The sequence below is a fragment of the Bombina bombina genome, chromosome 3 (genome assembly GCF_027579735.1).
Source record: "Bombina bombina isolate aBomBom1 chromosome 3, aBomBom1.pri, whole genome shotgun sequence".
In the NCBI taxonomy this organism is placed as follows: Eukaryota; Metazoa; Chordata; class Amphibia; order Anura; family Bombinatoridae; genus Bombina; species Bombina bombina.
The window spans coordinates 544,696,904-544,723,840 of record NC_069501.1 but is presented as its reverse complement, the minus strand read 5'-3'; the positions used below and the strand labels follow the sequence as shown (position 1 = coordinate 544,723,840).

Here is a 26,937-nt window from a genome sequence, read left to right as displayed (position 1 = left end):
GTCAGGTGATATGTAACATAGTAACATAGTAACATAGTAGATAAGGTTGAAAAAAGACTGAAGTCCATCGAGTTCAACCTATACAAATCTAAAATACTTACAAAAAGCTCCAGTTAGGCTTAAATAACCCCATTAAAATGTGACCCATTTAATACTAGCAATCATATCCATGAATTTTGTTTATATACAGAAATTTATCCAGACTATTTTTAAATGTATCTATGGTATTGGTATTCACTACCTCCTTTGGTAATGAGTTCCACAATTTTATTGCTCTTACAGTGAAAAAACGTTTCCGTTGCAGGAGATTAAATCTCCTTTCCTCCAACCTTAAATTATGACCTCTTGTCAGAAACAATTTTCTTGGAATAAACAGAGCTTCTGCCATCTCTGTATATGGGCCTTGAATATATTTATATAAAGTAATCATGTCACCTCTCAAGCGCCTTTTTTCTAAAGAAAACAGACCCAGTTTGGCTAGCCTCTCCTCATAGGTTAATTTCTCCAATCCTCTTATTAGCTTTGTGGCCCTTCTCTGAACTTTTTCTAGTTCTGCAATATCTTTTTTAGCAATTGGTCCCCAGAACTGCACTCCAAACTCAAGGTGAGGTCTTACCAGGGCTTTATATAATGACAGAATTATGCTTTCCTCCCTTGAATCAATGCCTCTTTTAATACATGCTAGTATCTTATTAGCCTTTGAAGCTGCTGCCCTGCATTGTGCACCCATCTTTAGCTTTCTGTATTAATGATATAATTAATTATATAATTACAGCCACAGGTTAAATCATGCAATACGTTCATAGGGCAAATTTACATTTATGATTAAATAGTTTTTATTACATTTTCAAGGTGTCAAAACACATAAAATAGTTAGAAACATACATGTCATATAAGATAGTTACATTTAGGTTACAATAAAATTTAAAGTGAGGGTCTAAGATTTATACCTGTCCACGTTCCCCCCTAACTGTCTCACATGGGAGGGAGCAATCTACATATACAGCACTCTGATTGTCTAATATTACCCATTGACTAAATAATCATTAGTAACATCTATTATATAGCGCTCATCAACACAGCTTTAAGTGAAAGAAAGGAAAGAGAAGAAAGGAAAAAAGAAGAAGGAAAGAAAAAGTAGAGAGTATGTTGCTTCGCCGGGTTATGATGTCATCTCATCGAATGGGTTCCTGAGCAGAATAGCAGAGATTTATCTTAATTTCAAGTCATAAACTACCTATTATGTCTAATGTCAAACAATAGAGGGTTAAAGCAAATTTTTCAGGAGGACCATAACTGTATTAAAGGACCAGTCAACACAGTAGATTTGCATAATTGACAAATGCAAGATAAAAAGACAATGCAATAGCACTTAGTCTGAACTTCAAATGAGTAGTAGATTTGTTTTCTGACACTTTTAAAAGTTATGTCTATTTCCAATCCCCCTGTACCATGTGACAACCATCAGCCAATCACAAATGCATACACGTACCATGTGACAGCCATCAGCCAATCACAAATGCATACAGGCTTATTCTGTGAATTCTTGCACATGCTCAGTAGGAGCTGGTGACTCAAAAAGTTTAAATATAAAAAGACTGTGCACATTTTGTTAGTGGAAGTATAGTGGAAAGTTGTTTAAAATTGCATGCTCTATCTGAATAATGAAAGTTTAATTTTGACTCGAGTGTCCCTTTAATTGTAGTATTAGTTATTATGATGTAACATCCAATAAAACCATTTTTTAAAAAAGTTTTCTGTAGTGCTCTGTATCCACGCGGCCAAATTTACATTTAAATAGCTGGATACCATATGTGTGCTGTTAATAGGCCAGTGTCCGGTAAGCACATAAATAAATGAGTGTTGTGTTAATTTACCTATTATACAAACATGTATACATTTTATTTAATCCTGCATTGTTCTAATATCAAATCTTATGCAGTACACTCAATTTTGTGTTCACTTTGAAACCCCTCAGAATAACTCATTATTTACCTAGCAATGGCAGACAAGGTATTACACATAAACAAAAATAAGATGTTTGTTCACACTGAACAACTATCCTTGAGGGAAGACGGATTACTTAAAATTGTTAAAAAAAAAAGGAAGAATAGCATAAAGGGGCTTTAAATAGTAACTAAAAGCTAAACAAAATGATGCCTTCAAAGCAAGTATTAGCCTTTTAATAATAAGCAGATGCTGCAATGTTTAAATTATATTTGTTTTGCAAATATTGAAGAAATAAGTGGACTTTCAATTAATAAAATAGTGTCCCACCATGTTGAACTGTATGTTTTCCTTATAATATCTTCTGTAATGAGGTCAATAAGGGACACATATAAATGAATTATTACAGTGAGCAAATAATTGCTGTGTTGAATATAGCAGTGTTAGTTGTGAAGTCTGGAGTCTGTGTTTCCAAAATTTTCAGAATTAAATTACAGGAAAGTGGGATGAAATTATCCCCCTAAAAACATAAAACTATTTACAACAAGCATATAGGAATGTTTATGTCCCTTTAATATTGTCCTTTACGCAGATTACAAGGGTTTAAAGGGACAGTCCAGAATTGTTATTGTTTAGAAAGAATGATCATCCCTTTATTAACCATTCTCTAGTTTTGCCTAACCAGCACTGTTATATTAATATACTTTTTACCTCTGTGATTACCTTGTATCCAAGCCTATGCAGACTGCTCCCTTATCTCAGTGCTTTTGACAGACTGACAATCAGTGCTGACTCATAAATAACTCAATGGGAGTGAGCTCAATGTCATCTATATGACACACATGACAGCAGTGTCAAACTGTGAAAAACTGTCCAAATGCACTGAAATTAGAGATGGGCTTCAAGGGCTTACAAATTAGCATATAAGCCTACCTAGGTTTAGCCGTCAACAAAGAATACCAAGAGAACAAAGCAAATTTGATGATAAAAGTAAATTGGAAAGTTGTTTTAAATGCATACCCTATCTGAATCCTGCAAGTTTAATTTTGACTATACTGCCCCTTTAATATTACTTTCTCTGCTGCTGACAAGGAGTTTATACTACCCTATATGTAGCTCAGTGCATTCTGCTCTGTATTTGTGCATGTATGTATTGGGTACTTGTAAAGCACGGCTAATCACCCATAGGGGTCTCAAGGCACTGCTCAGTTTATCGATCTTGGAAGGATGAAAGGCTGAGTGGAACTTGCTGGGGACCCTTGGGTTGCTACAGAGCTCAGCCACAGTGCCTTAGCATGCTGAGCTATCTGTCCAGCTTTGTGTAAAAAGGAGATAATTCTGCTCAGTAAGCAGCTGACAATAGGTTAGTATTGCTCTAAATGTACCAACAAGGGGTGATAGGACTCTGTGTGCAGCTGACAATAGGTTAGTATTGCTCTAAATGTACCAACAAGGGGTGATAGGACTCTGTGTGCAGCTGACAATAGGTTAGTATTGCTCTAAATGTACCAACAAGGGGTGATAGGACTCTGTGTGCAGCTGACAATAGGTTAGTATTGCTCTAAATGTACCAACAAGGGGTGATAGGACTCTGTGTGCAGCTGACAATAGGTTAGTATTGCTCTAAATGTACCAACAAGGGGTGATAGGACTCTGTGTGCAGCTGACAATAGGTTAGTATTGCTCTACATGTACCAACAAGGGGTGATAGGACTCTGTGTGCAGCTGACAATAGGTTAGTATTGCTCTACATGTACCAACAAGGGGTGATAGGACTCTGTGTGCAGCTGACAATAGGTTAGTATTGCTCTAAATGTACCAACAAGGGGTGATAGGACTCTGTGTGCAGCTGACAATAGGTTAGTATTGCTCTAAATGTACCAACAAGGGGTGATAGGACTCTGTGTGCAGCTGACAATAGGTTAGTATTGCTCTAAATGTACCAACAAGGGGTGATAGGACTCTGTGTGCAGCTGACAATAGGTTAGTATTGCTCTAAATGTACCAACAAGGGGTGATAGGACTCTGTGTGCAGCTGACAATAGGTTAGTATTGCTCTAAATGTACCAACAAGGGGTGATAGAACTCTGTGTGCAGCTGACAATAGGTTAGTATTGCTCTAAATCAGTGATTTTTAACCTTTTTTTTGCCGTGGCACACTTTTTTACATTAAAAAATCCTGTGGCACACCACCATCCCAAAATTTAAAAAAAATCACATATTGTAGCCTAATACAGCATATATATATACACATACACACAAACACACACATACTGTATGTATTGTGCTGTTATGCCATGCCTCCTACAAACTACCCCTGCACTGGGAGTAAAAAACAAGCAAAGTTTAAAAAATATGTCACACTGTTGTCAGTCTGCCGTGGCACACCTGAGGATCTCTCACGGCACACTAGTGTGCCACGGCACACTGGTTGAAAAACACTGCTCTAAATGTACCAACAAGGGGTGATAGGACTCTGTGTGCAGCTGACAATAGGTTAGTATTGCTCTAAATGTACCAACAAGGGGTGATAGGACTCTGTGTGCAGCTGACAATAGGTTAGTATTGCTCTAAATGTACCAACAAGGGGTGATAGAACTCTGTGTGCAGCTGACAATAGGTTAGTATTGCTCTAAATGTACCAACAAGGGGTGATAGGACTCTGTGTGCAGCTGACAATAGGTTAGTATTGCTCTAAATGTACCAACAAGGGGTGATAGAACTCTGTGTGCAGCTGACAATAGGTTATTATTGCTCTAAATGTACCAACAAGGGGTGATAGGACTCTGTGTGCAGCTGACAATAGGTTAGTATTGCTCTAAATGTACCAACAAGGGGTGATAGGACTCTGTGTGCAGCTGACAATAGGATAGTATTGCTCTAAATGTACCAACAAGGGGTGATAGGACTCTGTGTGCAGCTGACAATAGGTTATTATTGCTCTAAATGTACCAACAAGGGGTGATAGGACTCTGTGTGCAGCTGACAATAGGTTAGTATTGCTCTAAATGTACCAACAAGGGGTGATAGGACTCTGTGTGCAGCTGACAATAGGTTAGTATTGCTCTAAATGTACCAACAAGGGGTGATAGGACTCTGTGTGCAGCTGACAATAGGTTAGTATTGCTCTAAATGTACCAACAAGGGGTGATAGGACTCTGTGTGCAGCTGACAATAGGTTAGTATTGCTCTAAATGTACCAACAAGGGGTGATAGGACTCTGTGTGCAGCTGACAATAGGTTAGTATTGCTCTAAATGTACCAACAAGGGGTGATAGGACTCTGTGTGCAGCTGACAATAGGTTAGTATTGCTCTAAATGTACCAACAAGGGGTGATAGGACTCTGTGTGCAGCTGACAATAGGTTAGTATTGCTCTACATGTACCAACAAGGGGTGATAGGACTCTGTGTGCAGCTGACAATAGGTTAGTATTGCTCTACATGTACCAACAAGGGGTGATAGGACTCTGTGTGCAGCTGACAATAGGTTAGTATTGCTCTAAATGTACCAACAAGGGGTGATAGGACTCTGTGTGCAGCTGACAATAGGTTAGTATTGCTCTAAATGTACCAACAAGGGGTGATAGGACTCTGTGTGCAGCTGACAATAGGTTAGTATTGCTCTAAATGTACCAACAAGGGGTGATAGGACTCTGTGTGCAGCTGACAATAGGTTAGTATTGCTCTAAATGTACCAACAAGGGGTGATAGAACTCTGTGTGCAGCTGACAATAGGTTAGTATTGCTCTAAATCAGTGATTTTTAACCTTTTTTTTGCCGTGGCACACTTCTTTACATTAAAAAATCCTGTGGCACACCACCATCCCAAAATTTAAAAAAAATCACATATTGTAGCCTAATACAGCATATATATATATACACATACACACAAACACACACATACTGTATGTATTGTGCTGTTATGCCATGCCTCCTACAAACTACCCCTGCACTGGGAGTAAAAAACAAGCAAAGTTTAAAAAATATGTCACACTGTTGTCAGTCTGCCGTGGCACACCTGAGGATCTCTCACGGCACACTAGTGTGCCACGGCACACTGGTTGAAAAACACTGCTCTAAATGTACCAACAAGGGGTGATAGGACTCTGTGTGCAGCTGACAATAGGTTAGTATTGCTCTAAATGTACCAACAAGGGGTGATAGGACTCTGTGTGCAGCTGACAATAGGTTAGTATTGCTCTAAATGTACCAACAAGGGGTGATAGGACTCTGTGTGCAGCTGACAATAGGTTAGTATTGCTCTAAATGTACCAACAAGGGGTGATAGGACTCTGTGTGCAGCTGACAATAGGTTAGTATTGCTCTAAATGTACCAACAAGGGGTGATAGAACTCTGTGTGCAGCTGACAATAGGCTAGTATTGCTCTAAATGTACCAACAAGGGGTGATAGGACTCTGTGTGCAGCTGACAATAGGTTAGTATTGCTCTAAATGTACCAACAAGGGGTGATAGAACTCTGTGTGCAGCTGACAATAGGTTATTATTGCTCTAAATGTACCAACAAGGGGTGATAGGACTCTGTGTGCAGCTGACAATAGGTTAGTATTGCTCTAAATGTACCAACAAGGGGTGATAGGACTCTGTGTGCAGCTGACAATAGGTTAGTATTGCTCTAAATGTACCAACAAGGGGTGATAGGACTCTGTGTGCAGCTGACAATAGGTTATTATTGCTCTAAATGTACCAACAAGGGGTGATAGGACTCTGTGTGCAGCTGACAATAGGTTAGTATTGCTCTACATGTACCAACAAGGGGTGATAGGACTCTGTGTGCAGCTGACAATAGGTTAGTATTGCTCTAAATGTACCAACAAGGGGTGATAGGACTCTGTGTGCAGCTGACAATAGGTTAGTATTGCTCTAAATGTACCAACAAGGGGTGATAGAACTCTGTGTGCAGCTGACAATAGGTTAGTATTGCTCTAAATGTACCAACAAGGGGTGATAGGACTCTGTGTGCAGCTGACAATAGGTTAGTATTGCTCTAAATGTACCAACAAGGGGTGATAGGACTCTGTGTGCAGCTGACAATAGGTTAGTATTGCTCTAAATGTACCAACAAGGGGTGATAGAACTCTGTGTGCAGCTGACAATAGGTTAGTATTGCTCTAAATGTACCAACAAGGGGTGATAGGACTCTGTGTGCAGCTGACAATAGGTTAGTATTGCTCTAAATGTACCAACAAGGGGTGATAGGACTCTGTGTGCAGCTGACAATAGGTTAGTATTGCTCTAAATGTACCAACCAGGGGTGATAGGACTCTGTGTGCAGCTGACAATAGGTTAGTATTGCTCTAAATGTACCAACAAGGGGTGATAGGACTCTGTGTGCAGCTGACAATAGGTTAGTATTGCTCTAAATGTACCAACAAGGGGTGATAGGACTCTGTGTGCAGCTGACAAGCTGAAAATAATGATCTGAATGTGCCTCACAAGGAATTAATACTATTCTACTAGCAAGTGACATATACTGCTCTCTATGTAGCTGTCAATTAGTTAATGGTGCTGCTATATATGTGACTGACGAGTGCTTAATATTGCTATGTGGGAACAGCAGAATTGTCCTTGCTATGGGAACAAAAACAAGTTACGAACAATGAGATGAATCTAATCAGCCTAAAAATAAAATGCCTTCAAAGGACAATTACATCAAAATCAAACAATCTTGGTTCAGATAGAGCATGTCATTTTAACAACTTTTCAATTTGCTGCTATTTATTTTTTTATTCATTCTCTTGGTATCCTTTGTTGAAGGAGCAACACTGCACTGCTAGGATCTAGTTGAACACATATGGTAAGCCACCAATCAGCAGCTAGCTCAGTGCATAGCAGCTCCTGAGCCTATCTAGGTATACTCTTCAACAAAAGTTACTTTAAGAATGAAGCAAATTTGATAATAGAAACAAATAAGAATGTTTTTAAATCTGTCTGAATCTTGAAAGTTTAATTTTGATTTTACTTTCCCTTTGCTGGAGACAGGTTACTTAGATATAGGGGCATAGAAATCCCCAATCTGCCTGAAAAATAAACGATAGATGAGTTACAGATGATTATCTCTCAGATATACTTATTAAATATTTAAGTCAGTCTTTAAGATCTGACCATATTGTAAGACCTAAACTAAGTTTATAAAGAACTAACAACAAATGATGCCAGCCCAGCAATCTTATTGGAAGACCAACAATAATTGAGTAATATCATTTATAGTAGGATAATAACACACACACACACACACATATATATATAGAGAGAACTATATCCTGTCCTATTCTGTTTTAAGCCCCTTATGAATTTTAAGCAAATTATGGAATATAGAAATAGAATAATATACAATAGAACAAATATTCCAAATTCAAAGCAATTACATCATATTTGAAAACATTGGAATAAACCACTTATAATAAGCTTTTTAAATGCATTTGTCACATGACAACACACCCTACACTTTGCAATGGGATAACTTTACAGTGCTAGTCCAATCTTTAAAAAAACACTTTTCACAGGATTTCTGGATGCTTCCAAAGTTTAAACTTTTAACCCCTTGAATCCCTAGCTGCATATTGTGGTTGGTTGCACATTCTTTAAAAGTTACATTATTGGGCTCAGTCAATTTATGTATTAATATGCACTTTTTTTAATGTAAAGTTAAAAATATTAATGAGATCACAGTTTTGCAAGAATGCTTTTAACAGTGTTATACATTTGCAAGAACACTAGATGGCAGCAGTGTTCATAAACAGCTGCTCTATAGTGCTCCAGAGGAGCACACTACCTTTCTATCTATCTTCAAATTTGGTAATAAAAATAAATTGAGAGACAAACGTGTGCAGGCACCAATCAGCAACTAGCTACCACTAGTGTAGGATATGTGTGTATTTTTTTCCAACAAGGGATACAAAGAGAACAAAGCACATTTAAAAATATAAGTTAATTTAAAAGTGTCTTAATATTACATGCTGTAGCTGAATCATGTAAGATTAATTTTGACTTTCCTATCCATTTAAAGCAGAGTAACTGCAGATACAAGAGACTTAAAAAGAGACTTAGAAAATGTTTCTGGTGCTAATTGGTACATAGTTGACTGGGTCTAACAGACAGTCATTTCTGCCTGCATGCCTGTGCTTTCCTACACAATGAAATATGCCCTGCACTAACATCTGAGACTTCTCTGTCCCTTTTAATGTGTAGAGAATCCATAACAATTATCCTTTCTTCTGCAGCAAATATCCTGAGACTTCACCCCAAACACAGAGCCAGCAGACTACGCCGGACAGCTCTAAACCAAAAAGGTATTGTTGTAACACGCGTAGCTACAGATGTCAGAACTGATCAGAGCAGGCAGGCAGTGCTTTAAGGGACCTTATTAATAACAATCATTTTTCACAATGATGAAATTTTGATTTATGAGAATTCCTGTTTATGTCATTTCATGCACCCCCAAATGTAATACATCATTGTGTTCGGTCATTGTTTTATTATCTAATTTGGTTTGTTCTCTTTTTGTTAAAAAGCATACTTCGGTAGGCCCAGGAGTAACAATGCACTACTGGGAGTTAGCTGCTGATTGGTGGCTGCACATATATGTCTTTTGTCATTGGCTCAGTGTTTAGCTAGCTCCCAGTAGAGCACTGCTACCCCTTCAGCAAAATCAAGAGAATGAAGCAAATTTAATAATAGAATGAAAATGGAGAGTTGTGTAAAATTGTATGAGTCGTCTTAATTGTAAAAGAAAAACATTTTCTTTCATGATTCAGACAGAGCATACAAGTTTTTAAAAAAATTCCAATTTATTTCTATTATCAAATTTGCTTCGTTCCCATGATATTCTTTGTTGAAGAGATACCTAGGTAGGCATCTGGAGCACTGCGTGGCAGGAAATAGTGCTGCCATCTAGTGTTCTTGCAAATGGATAACATTCTTGTAAACTGCTGCAAGATAGTGCAGAAATGGGCCCGCTCCTATGCTTACAACAGTGCTTTTTAACAAAAGATACAAAAAGAACAAAGAAAAATGATAACAGAAGCAAATTAGAAAGTTGCTTAAAATTGCATGCTCTGAATCATTAAAGAAAACTTTTGGGTTTCATATCCCTTTAAGTTTGAAGGGGTGTAGCTTTTTTAAACACTGCAAAGTAAATGTTTGTTGCCAGAGAGACAGTTCCTCCAGGAGATTTTTCCCCTCTGATTTAAAACATTGAAACGTGTGATTTACCTGGGTACTAGGGCCAGATGTTAACCTATCATATGGATAGGCCTAAATAGATCCCTGTTGTCTACAAATACCATCTGAGACATTCCTGCATCCAACGTCTGCCCAGCAAATAGATGTCTGTACTGGGTTGAGATAAATAACAGCACATAAAATTACCCATAATACAGTGGGAAAGGTTGTATGTAACCTTTAATTTAATTTCAAATTGCCTATTGAGTAAAAGCAGAAACCCATGAATTTCCTATCTTTTTTATTTTTGAATGAGAATTTACTTTAACTTTAAAGGGGCAGTAAAGTCAAAGTTAAACTTTCATGATTCAGAGAGCATTTGATTTTACTCTATCATTTCCCATATAAGTATGAATCTATGTTGATTTGTGCCATGTTAGTCCAGTGATTCAGATGCCAAAACAATAAGAGTATTGCAGTGAGATTCTAATTTCTTTTGCAGCAAATGTCCTGAGTCATCTCCTCGACCTGAAAGCCACCAAACTGTTCCTGATAATCTAAAACTTAAAAGGTATTGTAACTCAGAAAACACTTATATTAATATCAGTAAAGAACTTCAGTGAATACTAATAGTGTATTTATTTAATTAGTATAAACACTCTGCCCTCTGAGACTGCAGGAGTGAATGTGCAGAAATACAAGGAATTCTTTACCTTATACTTTTCAGTACATGGGTAGAACTAATTGCATGGATTACAGTTACACCCTTTTTTTCTTGCTTTTCCTCTATCACAGGTCAAAATAGTTCTGTAAGCAACTGGTTAATCCCATTTTCAAGCAATGAGTGTAAATGTTAAGGAATATTTTATGTTTCAATCATTTTTATTGAAAAAATTAAAAGGTGTACATATCAATATAAACAAACAATGGGCAATTACATGGCTATTGCAGTTAATTACTACAAGAGGTTGCTGACATTTCTTGCTCTCCTAGATAATTTATCCACATTTAATTATTGGCTCTCATTTAATCTATCCCCTGTTGAAGGATTACAAAAAACAATCAAAACAAAAAAACTAGTCAAGTACAACAACCTAGCTCCCCAGAGTGAGATCATAGTAAACTGCCTCTCCCCTGTGTACCCGGTTCTGTATCACCCACCCTTATGTATTAGGAATAGACCTATTCCTTGCTTCAATATAGGAAATACATGGTTCCCAAATCTGGACAAATTGGTCTTTGGTGTCTAGAATGTCTGCTGCTGAGTGGGACATTTGGTATACATAATCTATTTTGTGTTACACTGTATTGAATTCTTATATGGAGGTCTTCCAAAATCTTGCAATGCATAGTCTAGATGCCGTACATATATTAAATATTAATTTGTTCAAGTGTTTAGATAAATTTCTTAAGGGATAATGCAATAAAGCGGGTTCCGGTGATAACTGAATATCTGTATTAAATAATCTGGAGATTACATTTGAGGTTTTATCCCATATTTGTTTTACATGTGTGCAAGACTACCCCATATGGAAGTATGTTCCTTCTCAATGTCAACCTCTAAAGCAGTATAATCATTCCAAGTTACCTTATGGGGAAAATGAGAAGGGGGTCTGATACCATCTGTATGCAGGTTTTAGGTAATTTTCCTTTAAGTGTACACAGCAACTAAATGTGGTTCACTGTTTCAATAGTTTATTCCATTGCAAGTAAGAGAGTTCCTTATTTAAATCAGATTCCCATTTAGTCATAAAACTAAGTTTTAGTTGAGTAGAAGAACTGTTAATAAGTGGTTAGATTAGACCAATGGTTCCTTTCATTCTTTGTCTAGCTAGGCAAAGCCTATCCAATCAAGAATCTAGTGTATTGAGATTTCTACCTATAGCTTTATATATTAATTGACTTCAGTTGGCGGTATTGATACCAACACTTATTATCTGAAGGGTCCAGATATTGTGTAAAAAGTAAGGATAGAGTTGAATTTCAGAACATCTGCTATCCTATAGAGTCCTCGGTTGGCCCACTTATCTAACAGAAATTGGTTTTCTGGGGAAACTAATGAAGATAACGTGGCTGTTTACATCCCTTTCTGCATAAGGAGTATTTGTTTTGTGTAGAGTCCCAAATCTGAATTGTGTGGGCTATGGTCATGAAAGTTTTCCAGGAAAAGGTTAAAGGGACAGTATACACCAATTTTCATATCACTGCATGTAATAGACTACTATAAAGAATAATACGCACAGATACTGATCTAAAAATCCAGTATAAAACAGTTTAAAAACTTGCTTAGAAAATCTCAGCTAACACTGTTGATGAGGTTAGGCTGGAACACCCACTGCAAGTGGTTCTAAAGCAAAAAAAGCAGACACTCCACCCTCCCCCTTCCTCTGCATATAAAAAGGCTCTTTACACAAACAGGAGCAAGCTGGAGTAGGTATACATCAGTATTCTGCTAAAACTTTGGGGCTTGGTTAGGAGTCTGAAAATCAGCGCAATGTTATTTAAAAATAAGCAAAACATGTTTTGTCTCGTGTGTATCATTTGATAAAAGGACCGGCCCCAATTTATCAAAGTCTGGCGGACCTGATCCGACAGTGCGGATCAGGTCCGCCAGACCTCGCTGAATACAGAGAGCAATGCGCTCTCCGTATTCAGCATTGCACCAGCAGCTCACAAGAGCTGATGGTGCAACGCCGCCCCCTGCAGACTTGCGGACGCCAGCAGGGGGGTGTCAATCAACCCGATCGTACTCGATCGGGTTGAATTGCGGCGATGTCTGTCCGCCTGCTCAGAGCAGACGGACAGGTTATGGAGCAGTGGTCTTTAGACCGCTGCTTCATAACTTGTGTTTCTGGCGAGTTTGAAGACTCACCAGAAACACGAGCCCACAAGCTCCCTATGGAGCTTGTTAAATGGGCCCCTAAGTATATACAGAGTATGCCGTAGTGTCTGGGCAAATTACATGTGCCTAAGTGAAATAAGGCCACCTCCGGAATTCTGGGAAGGGTGATTCCTATGTTTGTTAGTGTGTTGAAGCACCTGTTCCAGAGTGGTATAAGTTTAGGGCAGCTCCACCAAATATGGGTCATGTCTCCTATGTGTGCACAGTCTCTCCAACAAGACGGGAGGGTCATGGGGAAGATTGCGGGTAACCTTGCTGGGACATAGTACCAATGCATAAGGAGTTTTATATAGGTTTCGTAGATAGTGACACAGTGTAGTGCTTTTTTCGTGAGCAAAAGTGTACAATGCCATTCCTTAGTGGGTACTAAAAAAATCTAACTTCTGCTCCCATTTATGAATGTGTGGGGCCTTGTCTACCGGTATCGCACCTTCCATCATATTATAGTGTAGGGACAATGGTTTGCCTAACTGAAGCCCCTGCTACCATCTGGCTTCCCATATAATTAGCTGGCGAGAGGATGAGGGCTTAAAACCCCAACTGGACAGTAAGCTAATTACCCTGGTATATTCAAATGTCAGGTATGGTGGGATGGGTGAAGAACTCCTAATTTGATTGAGAGCAACATAGGCACCTTGGGAGACCATAGACCATAGGTCCGTGACTTTCAAAATATCCAGTTTAGCCCAGGATACCGGGTGTGAGTCCAGCAGGCCAGTAAGAAGGCCAGTAATAGTAGGGATGAGGGATGGATGAGGGTCCACTTGTTTGGAGTGCCGTAACTGTTCCCAGGCAGCCAGGCATTCTCAAATAACTGGGTTCACCACACCGAGGTGTCTCCTGCAGTGTGGGGGAGTCCATATCAGGTCCCTCAGGGAAAGGTCATAGGGTAGAGAAGCCTGTTCAATGCTCCTCCATTTACTATCTGAGTGTTTTACACCCCACTGGGAAATGTGTGTGAGCATTGCTGCCTCAAAATATCTAGATATGGATGGGGAGGCCATCCCCCATGCATTCTAGGATACTGTAAGAGTTTATGGGCTATTCGGGGGGTTTGCCCTGCCATATATACTTAGTTCACACACTCTGAAACTGTACTAAAAGGGATTTAAGCACCCTAATAGGTAAGCATCTAAAAACATATGTTAATTTGGGGAGGTAGCTCATTTTAAGAGCGGCTATACATCCCAGCCATGAGATTGATTTGAAATTCCACTTCCGGTTCAAAGACCGGAGTTCAGAGAGCAGGGGTTTGTAGTTGTCATCTATCCTTTTAGATAGCTTGTTGGATAGTTTGACTCCTAAGTGGGAGATATGGGTGTTGTTGGCTATAAATTTGTATCTATCATGTAAGCATTTGGAAATGTCATCGGGAAATCCATATGTGTATAGTTCAGATTTCTTGTGGCTTAACTTATAGTACAAAAGGGCGCTAAAGGTTTCCAACAGGGAGAGTAGTTTGGGGAACGTTTGTAGGGGTTTGGAGGAGAAGATTGTGGTGTCATCGCCTTTATGTGGTGTCATCGGCATTATGGCTTCTTTTTTAAATAATTTTTTTATTGAGGTTTTTGGAAACAGTGACAATAGTAACTTAACATGCATCAATGTACAAATACATAATTGTGCTTACAAGTCAAACAAAGAGAACAGCACTACCACAGGTATAGATAATACAAACCAGTTAGGCGTAAATGATTACCACATAGGAAAGCAATTGTCATCACATTGGTAAGTATACTTAACTTAAGGAATTAGATCTTCTTTAAAGGTATTTGGGTGTCCTTCCAATTACTAGTCGTGCTACTTATCGGCACTACAGGAAGGAATGTATTAGTATCATTTGGTAAGGTTACATAGTGTGTATATATAAGAAGTGGCAGTCTGTGGTAGTGGTTATATAATGCAAGTATCTGAAAATGGAACCTCATTTTTCTTGTATATAGTAGAAATGATTCCCTGCTTTGTTCATGTGGTCACTTTTGGACCTGAAAAATCTAATGAGGGGTGGTGAGGGAAATTGTTTTTTGCATGGCCACTTGTGGACCTAGTAAGGGGAGGGGAAATTCAGCGGGTGAGCACCGCTATGCAAATGAGGGAAAGGGTGGAGGGCGGAGCCATATATATATAGGTAATTTAAGGAACATGGCAGAATCTCTAAAGTTGTTTAACTGTGGAATAAAATGACACTACGAATCGTATGGTATTTGGCAGCTTGACCCACATATGAACATGAGAGAGGATATGCAAACTTTGTATTGATAGAACATCTAACTCATATGGAAAATAAAAAATAGAAAAACAAGAAGAAAAGATACAAAAGAAAGGCAGATAATACAAAAACAACTATTAAAACCCAATAAACAATGCACCAATGTGCACAAACCTTCAAACATATATAAAGATTTTCATTGCGGATATAAGCATATATATTATAGAGCAGCTTATTTTAATAGGTATACTAATATGTGATAGAGCGGCAATCCTCAACCGCGAGTTATCTGTTGATCTAGAAATATATCTTCAATGTGTGGTGTGCAAAAAAAAAAAAAAAAGTTATGCTCTCTATTGGAAATGTACACCTAACTTAAAAGTGTAAATTTGTCAGATGGGGACAAGTATATATAAACTTAACGTAAAGGTGACCTGTGTTTTACAAAAGTATTAATCCTAATAGGCGAGATGACATAGGAGAAGGGCAAAGTAGCCTCAAGTATGAAATAGGTGGGGGGTTGTCATGGATTATAAGCAAAGCATATATCAAACTGATAAAACACCAATGATATCAGTATAGTCCCCAAGGCTAGTCTGATAACACCTAACCACTTATCTAGTGTGCTAACGTGCCTTGAGCCAGTGTGAAGTTCACAATAATGTGTGTGGTTCCTAGAATACTTGTCTGGTTCTAGCCCAAAAATTTGGCTATTGTCTGCAGGGCCAAGATGTCCATAGTAACATATAAACTATTCAGGCGTGCTCTGGGTACTCAAGCAGAGGATACCCTGCTTAATGACATCTAAATGTTACATAGACTTAGTGTAGTAGTTTCAAAAATAAACAGATAGCATTAATATTTCCCCAATACATCTGTAAATGCATCTGATACTTGGTTAAATCCCCACTACCTAGACAAATTAACCCACACCAGTTCTAGACAGATAATATGGCTGAGTGAGCAAGGGAACTCATATAATATAACACTTAATGAAGAGTTGATGCCTTATACAGAGAAATATAAAAGCATAACATTTACACACCTTAATAGTGGGACTTATCACATCCGCCTATACAGTAGAATTGTAAAACTTTTGGCAAAAATATGCAGGAAACTACGGCAGTAATCCTAATGTTTATAAGGGCTCACACTTCAATATACAAAAAATCAATTCAACCTTGCAGTGAGCAGTAGTAGAATAATGTTATAGGAAATTAGGATGACCAGTGCCATAAAACTATGTGACATTAGGGAGCGAAAGATGAAGGGCTGTGGGGGTTAGACCACAGGCCCAATATATAAATGAAAATTCTACAGAAGCCATAAACAGTGCTAGGGAGAGTGAACAGAGGAAGCGTTGTGGCCTCTCAACAACCTATGCCACGTATGTCCAGTGTGAGAGCATATCCAACAATTCACAATAGTCCTGTGCAAGTCTCTGAACAAGCTGATGTCTGCGTGTCCTCTGTAGGTAAGTTTGGGTGCGATTAGCTTAGGGAGTCTGAAATTTGCGTTTGTCAGAACTGTATCAAGTCTCCCATGAGAAGCAGTTGTTTAACTGCAAGTGGTGAACCCAAGCTGTCTGAGACCCCCCTGCAAAAGAGCTTACCCAATTCCAGCTCTTACACTGATCGTTCTCTGTACTACAATGTATGTCAGGATTTTAATATATGCCGGTAGGGACTGCTGCTCGGCGTGTGACCTCGAGCGGGCTTCGGCTTTTAGTGACCCACTCAGCGGGATCTCCGGATTTGAGGGAAGGTACCTGGTAATATCATGCTTTGCCTTGTCAGCAAGAGTGGAGGACGAGGTTTTTAGGCTGCTTGTTTGGTGTTTTCCCTTCCACTGCATCAGGGGTACCTCCGGTTGAGCTGTGTGATGCGGCTTTGGATCTATGATAGTAGCGGAGGGCTGCAGGCGCCGCTTGGCTTTGATCTGGGGGAGTTCCACTTGTTGTAGAATATCAGCAGTCATGTGGAGCGGATCAGCTGTGAGTAGTTGTGCTGAATTTCTGCTTATCATTCTAGACAAGATGTCGGCCGATTCCCATCTGGGCTGCCATTCTTGTGGTCGATCTGTAGGGTGTTGAGCAGACAGTGCATCCTCAGTCAGATCCCTCGTGTTGATGTCTGAGGTGGGTAGAGATGAGACGCCATCTTGGTTGCGTAGCTCTGCAAAGACTGCCTTCAAACTGTAAAATTGGCTATCAGCTTTCTCAAACAGGTCTTCGAGTAGAGAAGTAAGGTGTATGGGAGAGACTTCCATTCTAAGAGTAGGATAAGGAAAGAATATAGGTACTTAGAACTTCATGAATCAGAGTTTTAGGAGTCAGGCTTCAGGAGCTCTGTTAATGTGCGTCTTTCCTCTTAGGCAGTTGGCTCCGCCCCCCCGCATTATGGCTTCTTAACCTACGAATAAAAGTTTTTTGGATATTTATGAAATCCATTGAGTGCTTTCCACATACATGCTGGATAAATATATATACAGGGAGTGCAGAATTATTAGGCAAGTTGTATTTTTGAGGATTAATTTTATTATTGAACAACAACCATGTTCTCAATGAACCCAAAAAACTCATTAATATCAAAGCTGAATATTTTTGGAAGTAGTTTTTAGTTTGTTTTTAGTTTTAGCTATTTTAGGGGGATATCTGTGTGTGCAGGTGACTATTACTGTGCATAATTATTAGGCAACTTAACAAAAAACAAATATATACCCATTTCAATTATTTATTTTTACCAGTGAAACCAATATAACATCTCAACATTCACAAATATACATTTCTGACATTCAAAAACAAAACAAAAACAAATCAGTGACCAATATAGCCACCTTTCTTTGCAAGGACACTCAAAAGCCTGCCATCCATGGATTCTGTCAGTGTTTTGATCTGTTCACCATCAAAATTGCGTGCAGCAGCAACCACAGCCTCCCAGACACTGTTCAGAGAGGTGTACTGTTTTCCCTCCTTGTAAATCTCACATTTGATGATGGACCACAGGTTCTCAATGGGCTTCAGATCAGGTGAACAAGGAGGCCATGTCATTAGATTTTCTTCTTTTATACCCTTTCTTGCCAGCCACGCTGTGGAGTACTTGGACGCATGTGATGGAGCATTGTCCTGCATGAAAATCATGTTTTTCTTGAAGGATGCAGACTTCTTCCTGTACCACTGCTTGAAGAAGGTGTCTTCCAGAAACTGGCAGTAGGACTGGGAGTTGAGCTTGACTCCATCCTCAACCCGAAAAGGCCCCACAAGCTCATCTTTGATGATACCAGCCCAAACCAGTACTCCACCTCCACCTTGCTGGCGTCTGAGTCGGACTGGAGCTCTCTGCCCTTTACCAATCCAGCCACGGGCCCATCCATCTGGCCCATCAAGACTCACTCTCATTTCATCAGTCCATAAAACCTTAGAAAAATCAGTCTTGAGATATTTCTTGGCCCAGTCTTGACGTTTCAGCTTGTGTGTCTTGTTCAGTGGTGGTCGTCTTTCAGCCTTTCTTACCTTGGCCATGTCTCTGAGTATTGCACACCTTGTGCTTTTGGGCACTCCAGTGATGTTGCAGCTCTGAAATATGGCCAAACTGGTGGCAAGTGGCATCTTGGCAGCTGCAGGCTTGACTTTTCTCAGTTCATGGGCAGTTATTTTGCGCCTTGGTTTTTCCACACGCTTCTTGTGACCCTGTTGACTATTTTGAATGAAACGCTTGATTGTTCGATGATCACGCTTCAGAAGCTTTGCAATTTTAAGAGTGCTGCATCCCTCTGCAAGATATCTCACTATTTTTGACTTTTCTGAGCCTGTCAAGTCCTTCTTTTGACCCATTTTGCCAAAGGAAAGGAAGTTGCCTAATAATTATGCACACCTGATATAGGGTGTTGATGTCATTAGACCACACCCCTTCTCATTACAGAGATACACATCACCTAATATGCTTAATTGGTAGTAGGCTTTCGAGCCTATACAGCTTGGAGTAAGACAACATGCATAAAGAGGATGATGTGGTCAAAATACTCATTTGCCTAATAATTCTGCATTCCCTGTATATATATATATATATATATATATATATTTATAAATATTTATATAGTAGATATAAATAAAGCTTGAGTGCAACCCATAACTTTCAACTTGTAATATGAGAGATTTTTAGTACGGTCTTGATATCCATAGAAAGTAAAGGGTACGCTAAAGGGATGTCGGCAACACTAAACCTTCTCTGGCAAAGTTGTTTTACCATGTACTTGTGATATCAATTTGCGCACTCATTTTAGCAGACTATCAATAGCACTCCACTTGTAATCTGGACCACAGTTTTCTAGTAAGAGAACATCCCTTTAATTAAAAAGGAAAAATTCCCGTATGGCTAAGTTATAGTGAAATAGCAAAGTGCACAAGACTATCAAGCGATAACAATGTTTAGACTACTTCATGGTTTGTTAAATGACTTTAGATTAAGCAACAAAAACATTACTGCACATGGGGTATACATGAACATGAGGGTTAGTGATACAGCATTACCAATGACGTCTAGACACTGATTTAATTAGCAAATAAGCTCATATTTCTATGTAATGATGATTTCCATATTGAGTTAAAGGGAAATGAAAAACAAAATGTTTTTGTCATGAGTCAGATAGAGAATGTAATTTTAAACAACTTTCTAATTTACTTCTATTATCAATTGTTCTTTGTTTTCTTGGCATCTTTTGTTGAAAAGCAGACATAAGCTTAGGAGCCGGCCCATTTCTGGCGTACTATATGGCAGCAGTTTTGCAAGAAAGTTATCCATTTACAAGAGCACTAGATGGCAGCACTATTTGCTGCCATGTAGTGCTCTAGATGCCTACCTAGGTATCTCTTCAACACAGAATATCATGGGAATGAAGCAAACATATAATAGAAGTGAATTGGACACTTTTTAAAAATGTTATGCTGTGTCTTCATCACAAAAGAACATTTTTGGGTTTCAAATTTATCTTTGAAACCAAACACTATAATTAAACTTTAATCCAATGTTTTCCCAGTATTCCTCAGTGTGTTCAGTGTTTTGTATATGTATAAATGTTTTTTGTAGTTCTAGGAATATTCAAGCTTAAAAGGACCAGTAAATGCAGTAGATTTGCATAATCAATAAATGAATGCTAAAAAGACAATGCAATAGGACTAAGGGGTCGATTTATCAAAGGCTTCCCCAGCCTCTCGACTACCTACAACTGCAGGTTCTCACAAAAAAACCTGCAGTCCGTATTTAACAAGCAGCGGTCATCAGACCGCTGGTTTCCTAACCTATCACCGCCTCTAAGCCCTTGCTTAGGGGGTGGGATTTCACGCGAGCGCAAAATAGCACTCGTGTGCAATGCTGAATTCCTCCAGGGGCGAGCTACGGCGGACAGGGGTGCTTATGTACGCCCCTGTCCACCGCAGCTTGATAAATTAACCCCTAAGTCTGAACTTCAAATGTATAGTAGATTACTTTCCACTCCTCCTGTATCATGTGACAGCCATCAGCCAATCACAAATGCATATAGGTATATTCTGTGAATTCTTGCACATGCTCAGGATAAGCTGGTAACTCAAAAAGTGTAACTATAAAAAGACTGCACATTTTGTTACGGGAAGTAAATTGGAAAGTTGTTTAAATTGTATGTTCTGAAAGTTTAATTTTGACATGCGTGTCCCTTTAAAGTATGAGTACATAAGTACGTGGTTGGTAACAAATTAACGTTCCAATCTGTTTTGGGAATAATGTTTTTTTTTTCATAGCAAATATATTTTTTATTTAGTTTGCAGCAATAGAGGTGGCACATAGAAGGTGCTGCTGACAGATCTATTAATGACACATAAGTGAGATTGAGCAGAAAGCTAATTAAAAAAAAAGATTCAAATTTATAGGTGTGTACCTGAAAAATACATCACAAGATAAAATGCCCAAACTTAGTTGAATTATTCATACAAGCAACAACAGCATCGGTTTTACAATAGACAACACCATATTATATATATGAAGGTTGCTCTTAAGAGAATTTTGAGGTGAAAATTGGTGCAAAAGCAATGTTCTTAGTTTAATAATCAGCCCTGTGTTTGTGGTAATATTGCAACCACATATGGTAAATAACAGAATTTATGCTTACCTGATAAATTACTTTCTCCAACGGTGTGTCCGGTCCACGGCGTCATCCATTACTTGTGGGATATTCTCTTCCCCTACAGGGAAAGGCAAGGAGAGCACACAGCAGAGCTGTCCATATAGCTCCCCCTCTAGCTCCGCCCCCCAGTCATTCGACCGACGGTTAGGAGAAAAAGGAGAAACTATAGGGTGCCGTGGTGACTGTAGTGTATAAAGACAAAATTTTTTCAACCTGATTAGGAAAACCAGGGCGGGCCGTGGACCGGACACACCGTTGGAGAAAGTAATTTATCAGGTAAGCATAAATTCTGTTTTCTCCAACATTGGTGTGTCCGGTCCACAGCGTCATCCATTACTTGTGGGAACCAATACCAAAGCTTTAGGACACGGATGAAGGGAGGGAGCAAATCAGGTTACCTAAATGGAAGGCACCACGGCTTGCAAAACCTTTCTCCCAAAAATAGCCTCCGAAGAAGCATAAGTATCAAATTTGTAGAATTTGGCAAAAGTGTGCAGAGAATACCAAGTCGCTGCCTTACATATCTGATCAACAGAAACCTTGTTCTTGTAGGCCCATGTGGAAGCCACAGCCCTAGTAGAGTGAGCTGTGATTCGGTCAGGAGGCTGTCGTCCGGCAGTCTCATAGGCCAATCGGATAATGCTTTTTAGCCAGAAAGAGAGAGAGGTAGCAGTAGCTTTTTGACCTCTCCTCTTACCAGAGTAAACGACAAACAAAGATGAGGTTTGTCTAAAATCTTTTGTTGCTTCTAAATAGAACTTTAAAGCACGAACAACATCTAAATTGTGTAATAAACGTTCCTTCTTTGAAACTGGTTTCGGACACAGAGAAGGAACAACTATTTCCTGGTTAATATTCTTGTTGGAAACAACTTTTGGAAGAAAACCAGGCTTAGTACGCAAAACAACCTTATCTGAATGGAAAACCAGATAGGGTGGATTATACTGCAAAGCAGATAATTCAGAAACTCTTCTAGCAGAAGAAATAGCACCCAAAAACAGTACTTTCCAAGATAATAACTTAATATTTATGGAATGTAAAGGTTCAAACGGAACCCCTTGAAGAACTGAAAGAACTAAATTTAGACTCCAAGGAGGAGTCATGGTTCTGTAAACAGGCTTGATTCTAACCAAAGCCTGAACAAAAGCTTGTACATCTGGCACAGCTGCCAGTCATTTGTGTAACAAGACAGATAAAGCAGAAATCTGTCCCTTTAGAGAACTAGCGTACAACCCTTTATCCAAACCTTCTTGGAGAAAGGAGAGAATCCTTGGAATTTTTATTTTACTCCAGGAGAATCCCTTGGATTCACACCAACAGATATATTTATGCCATATTTTATGGTAAATCTTTCTAGTCACAGGTTTTCTGGCTTGGACCAGAATATCTATCACAGAATTCGAAAACACACGTTTGGATAAAATCAAGCGTTCAATTTCCAAGCAGTCAGCTGCAGAGAAACTAGATTTGGATGTTCGAATGGACCTTGTACTAGAAGATCCTGTCTCAAAGGTAGCTTCCATGGTGGAGCCGATGACATATTCACCAGGTCTGCATACCAAGTCCTGCGTGGCCACGCAGGAGCTATCAGAATCACAGAGGCCTTTTCCTGTTTGATCCTGGCAATGAGCCTGGGAAGGAGAGGAAACGGTGGAAACACATACGCTAGGTTGAACGACCAAGGCGCCACTAATGCATCCACTAGAATCGCCTTGGGATCCCTGGATCTGGACCCGTAACAAGGAATCTTGAAGTTCTGACGGGACGCCATTAGATCCATGTCTGGAATGCCCCATAATTGGGTTAACTGAGCAAAGACCTCCGGGTGGAGTTCCCACTCCCCCGGATGGAAAGTCTGACGACTCAAATAGTCCGCCTCCCAGTTGTCTACTCCTGGGATGTGAATAGCAGATAGATGGCAGGAGTGATTCTCTGCCCATTGGATGATCTTGGTTACTTCCTTCATCGCTAGGGAACTCTTTGTTCCCCCCTGATGATTGATGTACGCAACAGTCGTTATGTTGTCCGACTGAAATCTTATGAACCTGGCTTTTGCTAGCTGAGGTCAAGCCAGGAGCGCATTGAATATTGCTCTTATTTCCAAAATGTTTATCGGGAGAAGCGACTCTTCCCGAGACCATAGGCCCTGAGCTTTCAGGGAGTCCCAGACCGCGCCCCACCCCAAGAGGCTGGCGTCGGTCGTGACAATGACCCACTCCGGTCTGCGGAAACTCATTCCCTGAGACAGGTGATCCTGGGTCAACCACCAGAGAAGTGAGTCCCTGGTTACCTGGTCTACTTGAATTTGGGGAGACAAGTCTGTATAGTCCCCATTCCACTGATTGAGCATGCACAGCTGTAATGGTCTTAGATGAATTTGAGCAAAAGGAACCACGTCCATTGCTGCGACCATTAGTCCTATTACTTCCATGCACTGAGCTATGGAGGGTTGAGGAATAGAATGAAGAACTCGACAAGCGTTTAGAAGCTTTAACTTTCTGACTTCTGTCAGGAAGATCTTCATTTCCATAGAATCTATTATTGTTCCCAGAAACGGAACCCTTGTGGACGGTGACAGTGAACTCTTTTCTATGTTCACCTTCCACCCGTGAGATCTGAGAAAAGCCAACACAATGTCTGTGTGGGCCCTCGCTTTGGAAAGAGACGACGCTTGGATTAGGATGTTGTCTAGATAAGGTGCTACAGCGATGCCCCTCGGCCTTAGGACCGCTAGAAGGGACCCTAGCACCTTTGAGAAAATTCTGGGAGCGGTGGCTAAACCGAATGGAAGAGCCACGTGAAGGATGGAACTCTGAGGAAATTGTTTAATATCTTTAAATCCAGGATTGGCCTGAAAGTTCCCTCTTTTTTGGGAACCACAAACAAGTTTGAGTAAAAACCTAGACCTTGTTCCCCGGAGGGGACTGGGTTTATCACTCCCATCTTTGATAGGTCTCTTACACAATGTAAGAATGCCTGTTTCTTTATCTGGTCTGAAGATAAGTGAGACAGGTGGAATCTTCCCTTTGGAGGAAGTCCCTTGAACTCTAGCAGGTATCCCTTGGAGACTATCTCTAGTACCCAGGGATCCGGAACATCTCTTGCCCAAGCCTGAGCGAAGAGAGATAGTCTGCCCCCTACCAGATCCGGTCCCGGATCGGGGGCTACCCCTTCATGCTGTCTTGGTAGCAGCAGCAGGTTTCTTGGTCTCTTTACCCTTGTTCCAGCCTTGCATGGGCTTCCAAGCGGGTTTGGGCTGGGCCGCGTTACCTTCTTGTCTAGCGGCAGTGGAGTTATTAGCCGGTCCGTTCCTGAAATTGTGAAAGGAACGAAAATTAGACTTGTTCTTAGCCTTAAAAGGCCTATCCTGTGGGAGGGCATGGCCCTTACCCCCAGTGATGTCTGAAATAATTTCCTTCAATTCCGGCCCAAAAAGGGTCTTACCCTTAAAAGGAATATTAAGTAACTTAGTCTTGGACGACACATCTGCCGACCAGGATTTTAGCCAAAGCGCCCTCCGCGCTACTATAGCAAAACCTGAGTTTTTCGCCGCCAATTTCGTTATTTGAAAAGCGGCATCCAATATAAAGGAATTAGCTAACTTTAATGCGTGAATTCTGTCCATGACTTCTTCATAGGAAGTCTCTTTCTGGAGCGACCTTTCTAGTTCCTCGAACCAAAAGGACGCCGCTGAAGTGACAGTAATAACACACGTAGCTGGTTAAAGGATGAACCCTAGTTGAACAAAAATCTTTTTAAGCAATCCTTCCAATTTTTATCCATAGGATCTTTGAAAGCGCAGCTGTCCTCTATAGGAATACTTGTGCGCTTCGCTAGTGTTGAAACAGCTCCCTCAACCTTCGGTCCGTCTGCCATGCGTCCCTTCTAGGGTCTACTATGGGAAACATTTTCTTAAATATAGGAGGTGGGGCAAAGGGTACATCTGGCTTCTCCCACTCCTTATCCACTATGCTCGCTACCCTCTTGGGTATTGGAAAAGCGTCGTCGTGCACTGGGACCTCTAAAAATTTGTCCAATTTGCACAACTTCTCTGGTACTACCACAGAATCACAGTCATCCAGAGTAGCTAATACCTCCTTAAGCAAAGCGCGGAGATGTTCTAGCTTAAATTTAAATGCTACTATATCAGGTTCTGCCTGTTGAGAAATTTTTCCTGAGTCTAAAATTTCACCCTCAGACAGCCCTTCCCTCACAGCCAATTCCGATTGATGTGAGGGTAAAATAGATAAGGCATAGTCAGCGTCTGATTGTTCATCCTTTTTTTATCTGTATTTAAAACTGAACAATCACGCTTTCTCTGACATGCTGGCAGTTTGGATAAAAGATTTGCTATAGAATTATCCACTACTGCTGTTAATTGTTGCATAGAAATAAGCACTGGCGCGCTAGGTGTCGCCTGCACGGGCAAAGCTGGTGTAGACACAGAAGGAGAGGATGTAGAATTATCCTCACTACCTTCATTAGATAAATTATCTTGGGCAACATTATGAAATGTAACAGAGCTGTCCTTATTTTGTTTGGACGCTATGGCACAATTATCACAAACACTCAAAGGGGGAACACATTTGTCTCTACACACACAGAACATAGGTTATCTGATGGCACAGACATGTTAAACAGATTTAGGCAGGCAAACAATGCAATAAAAACGATTTTAAACAAAAACGTTACTGTCTCTTTAAATAATAAAATGACACATTTATTTCTGAATGTTCAAAAAACTATGAAGGCAATATCCAATTTTTATGAAATTTGGACCCCAGTGTCTTAATGCTTAGAAAGTATTGCACAGCAAATATGGAGACTCTAGCTCTTAAAACAAGCAAACCAGAGCTAATTGTTGGATTTAACCGTTTGTATACACTACAATCCCTGCTACAGTATTGTTGCAGCATTTTACCTTCCTTAGGGGTCAATCATCCACAGAAATAAGCCTTCTGGAGTCACTTTCTGAGTCACAGGACCCTCTCACATGAAACTGCATGCACTGCCTTGAAATCAACTGCACAGCTGAAGTGCCAAAATGAGGCTTCCTCCCTCAGTACACTAGAGTGAAGGGGCCTTCCTGACTAGATTTAGGTGTCTAAAACATGCCAGATCAATAAAAAACGTTCCTAAGTGTATATGAGCTTATAAAACAGTTCAAATTCCATGATATTGTAATAAAAACCAATCGATTTTGCCCCTAACAGTGTCTACCAGCATAAAAATAAAAAAGGGGAAGCCTGTTACCTTTTTTGCTGAGGTGAAAGAAAAATGGCTTACCATTTTCCCTGAGGGGAAAAATGACTGTCATCTAGCATTAGCCTGTGTTGTTAGAAGGAGACTAGTCATACCTGAAGCAGATAAGTCTGCAAACTGTTACCCCCAACTGAAGTTCTCTGGTTTCAACAGTCCTGTGTGGTAACATCAATGGATTTTAGTTACTGGTGCTAAAATCATAGCCCTCTTAAACAGAAATCTTCATCACTTTTCTGTTGTAGAGTAAATAGCACAAGCCAGCACTATTTTAAAATAAC

At 39.8% G+C, this 26,937-nt stretch overlaps 1 protein-coding gene across 6 annotated transcripts in view; it reads left to right on the top strand.

Moving 5' to 3' along the window:
• LOC128653626 (transcription elongation factor A protein 2) overlaps window positions 1-26,937 on the top strand; it is a 229,859-nt gene that overhangs the window by 11,752 nt on the left and 191,170 nt on the right. For all 6 annotated transcript variants that reach the window (XM_053707026.1, XM_053707028.1, XM_053707032.1 and 3 more), the window contains 2 exons: window positions 9,191-9,259; window positions 10,633-10,701. In XM_053707026.1, coding sequence (XP_053563001.1) covers window positions 9,191-9,259; window positions 10,633-10,701 — 138 coding nt within the window. The remainder of the gene's footprint in view (window positions 1-9,190; window positions 9,260-10,632; window positions 10,702-26,937) is intronic.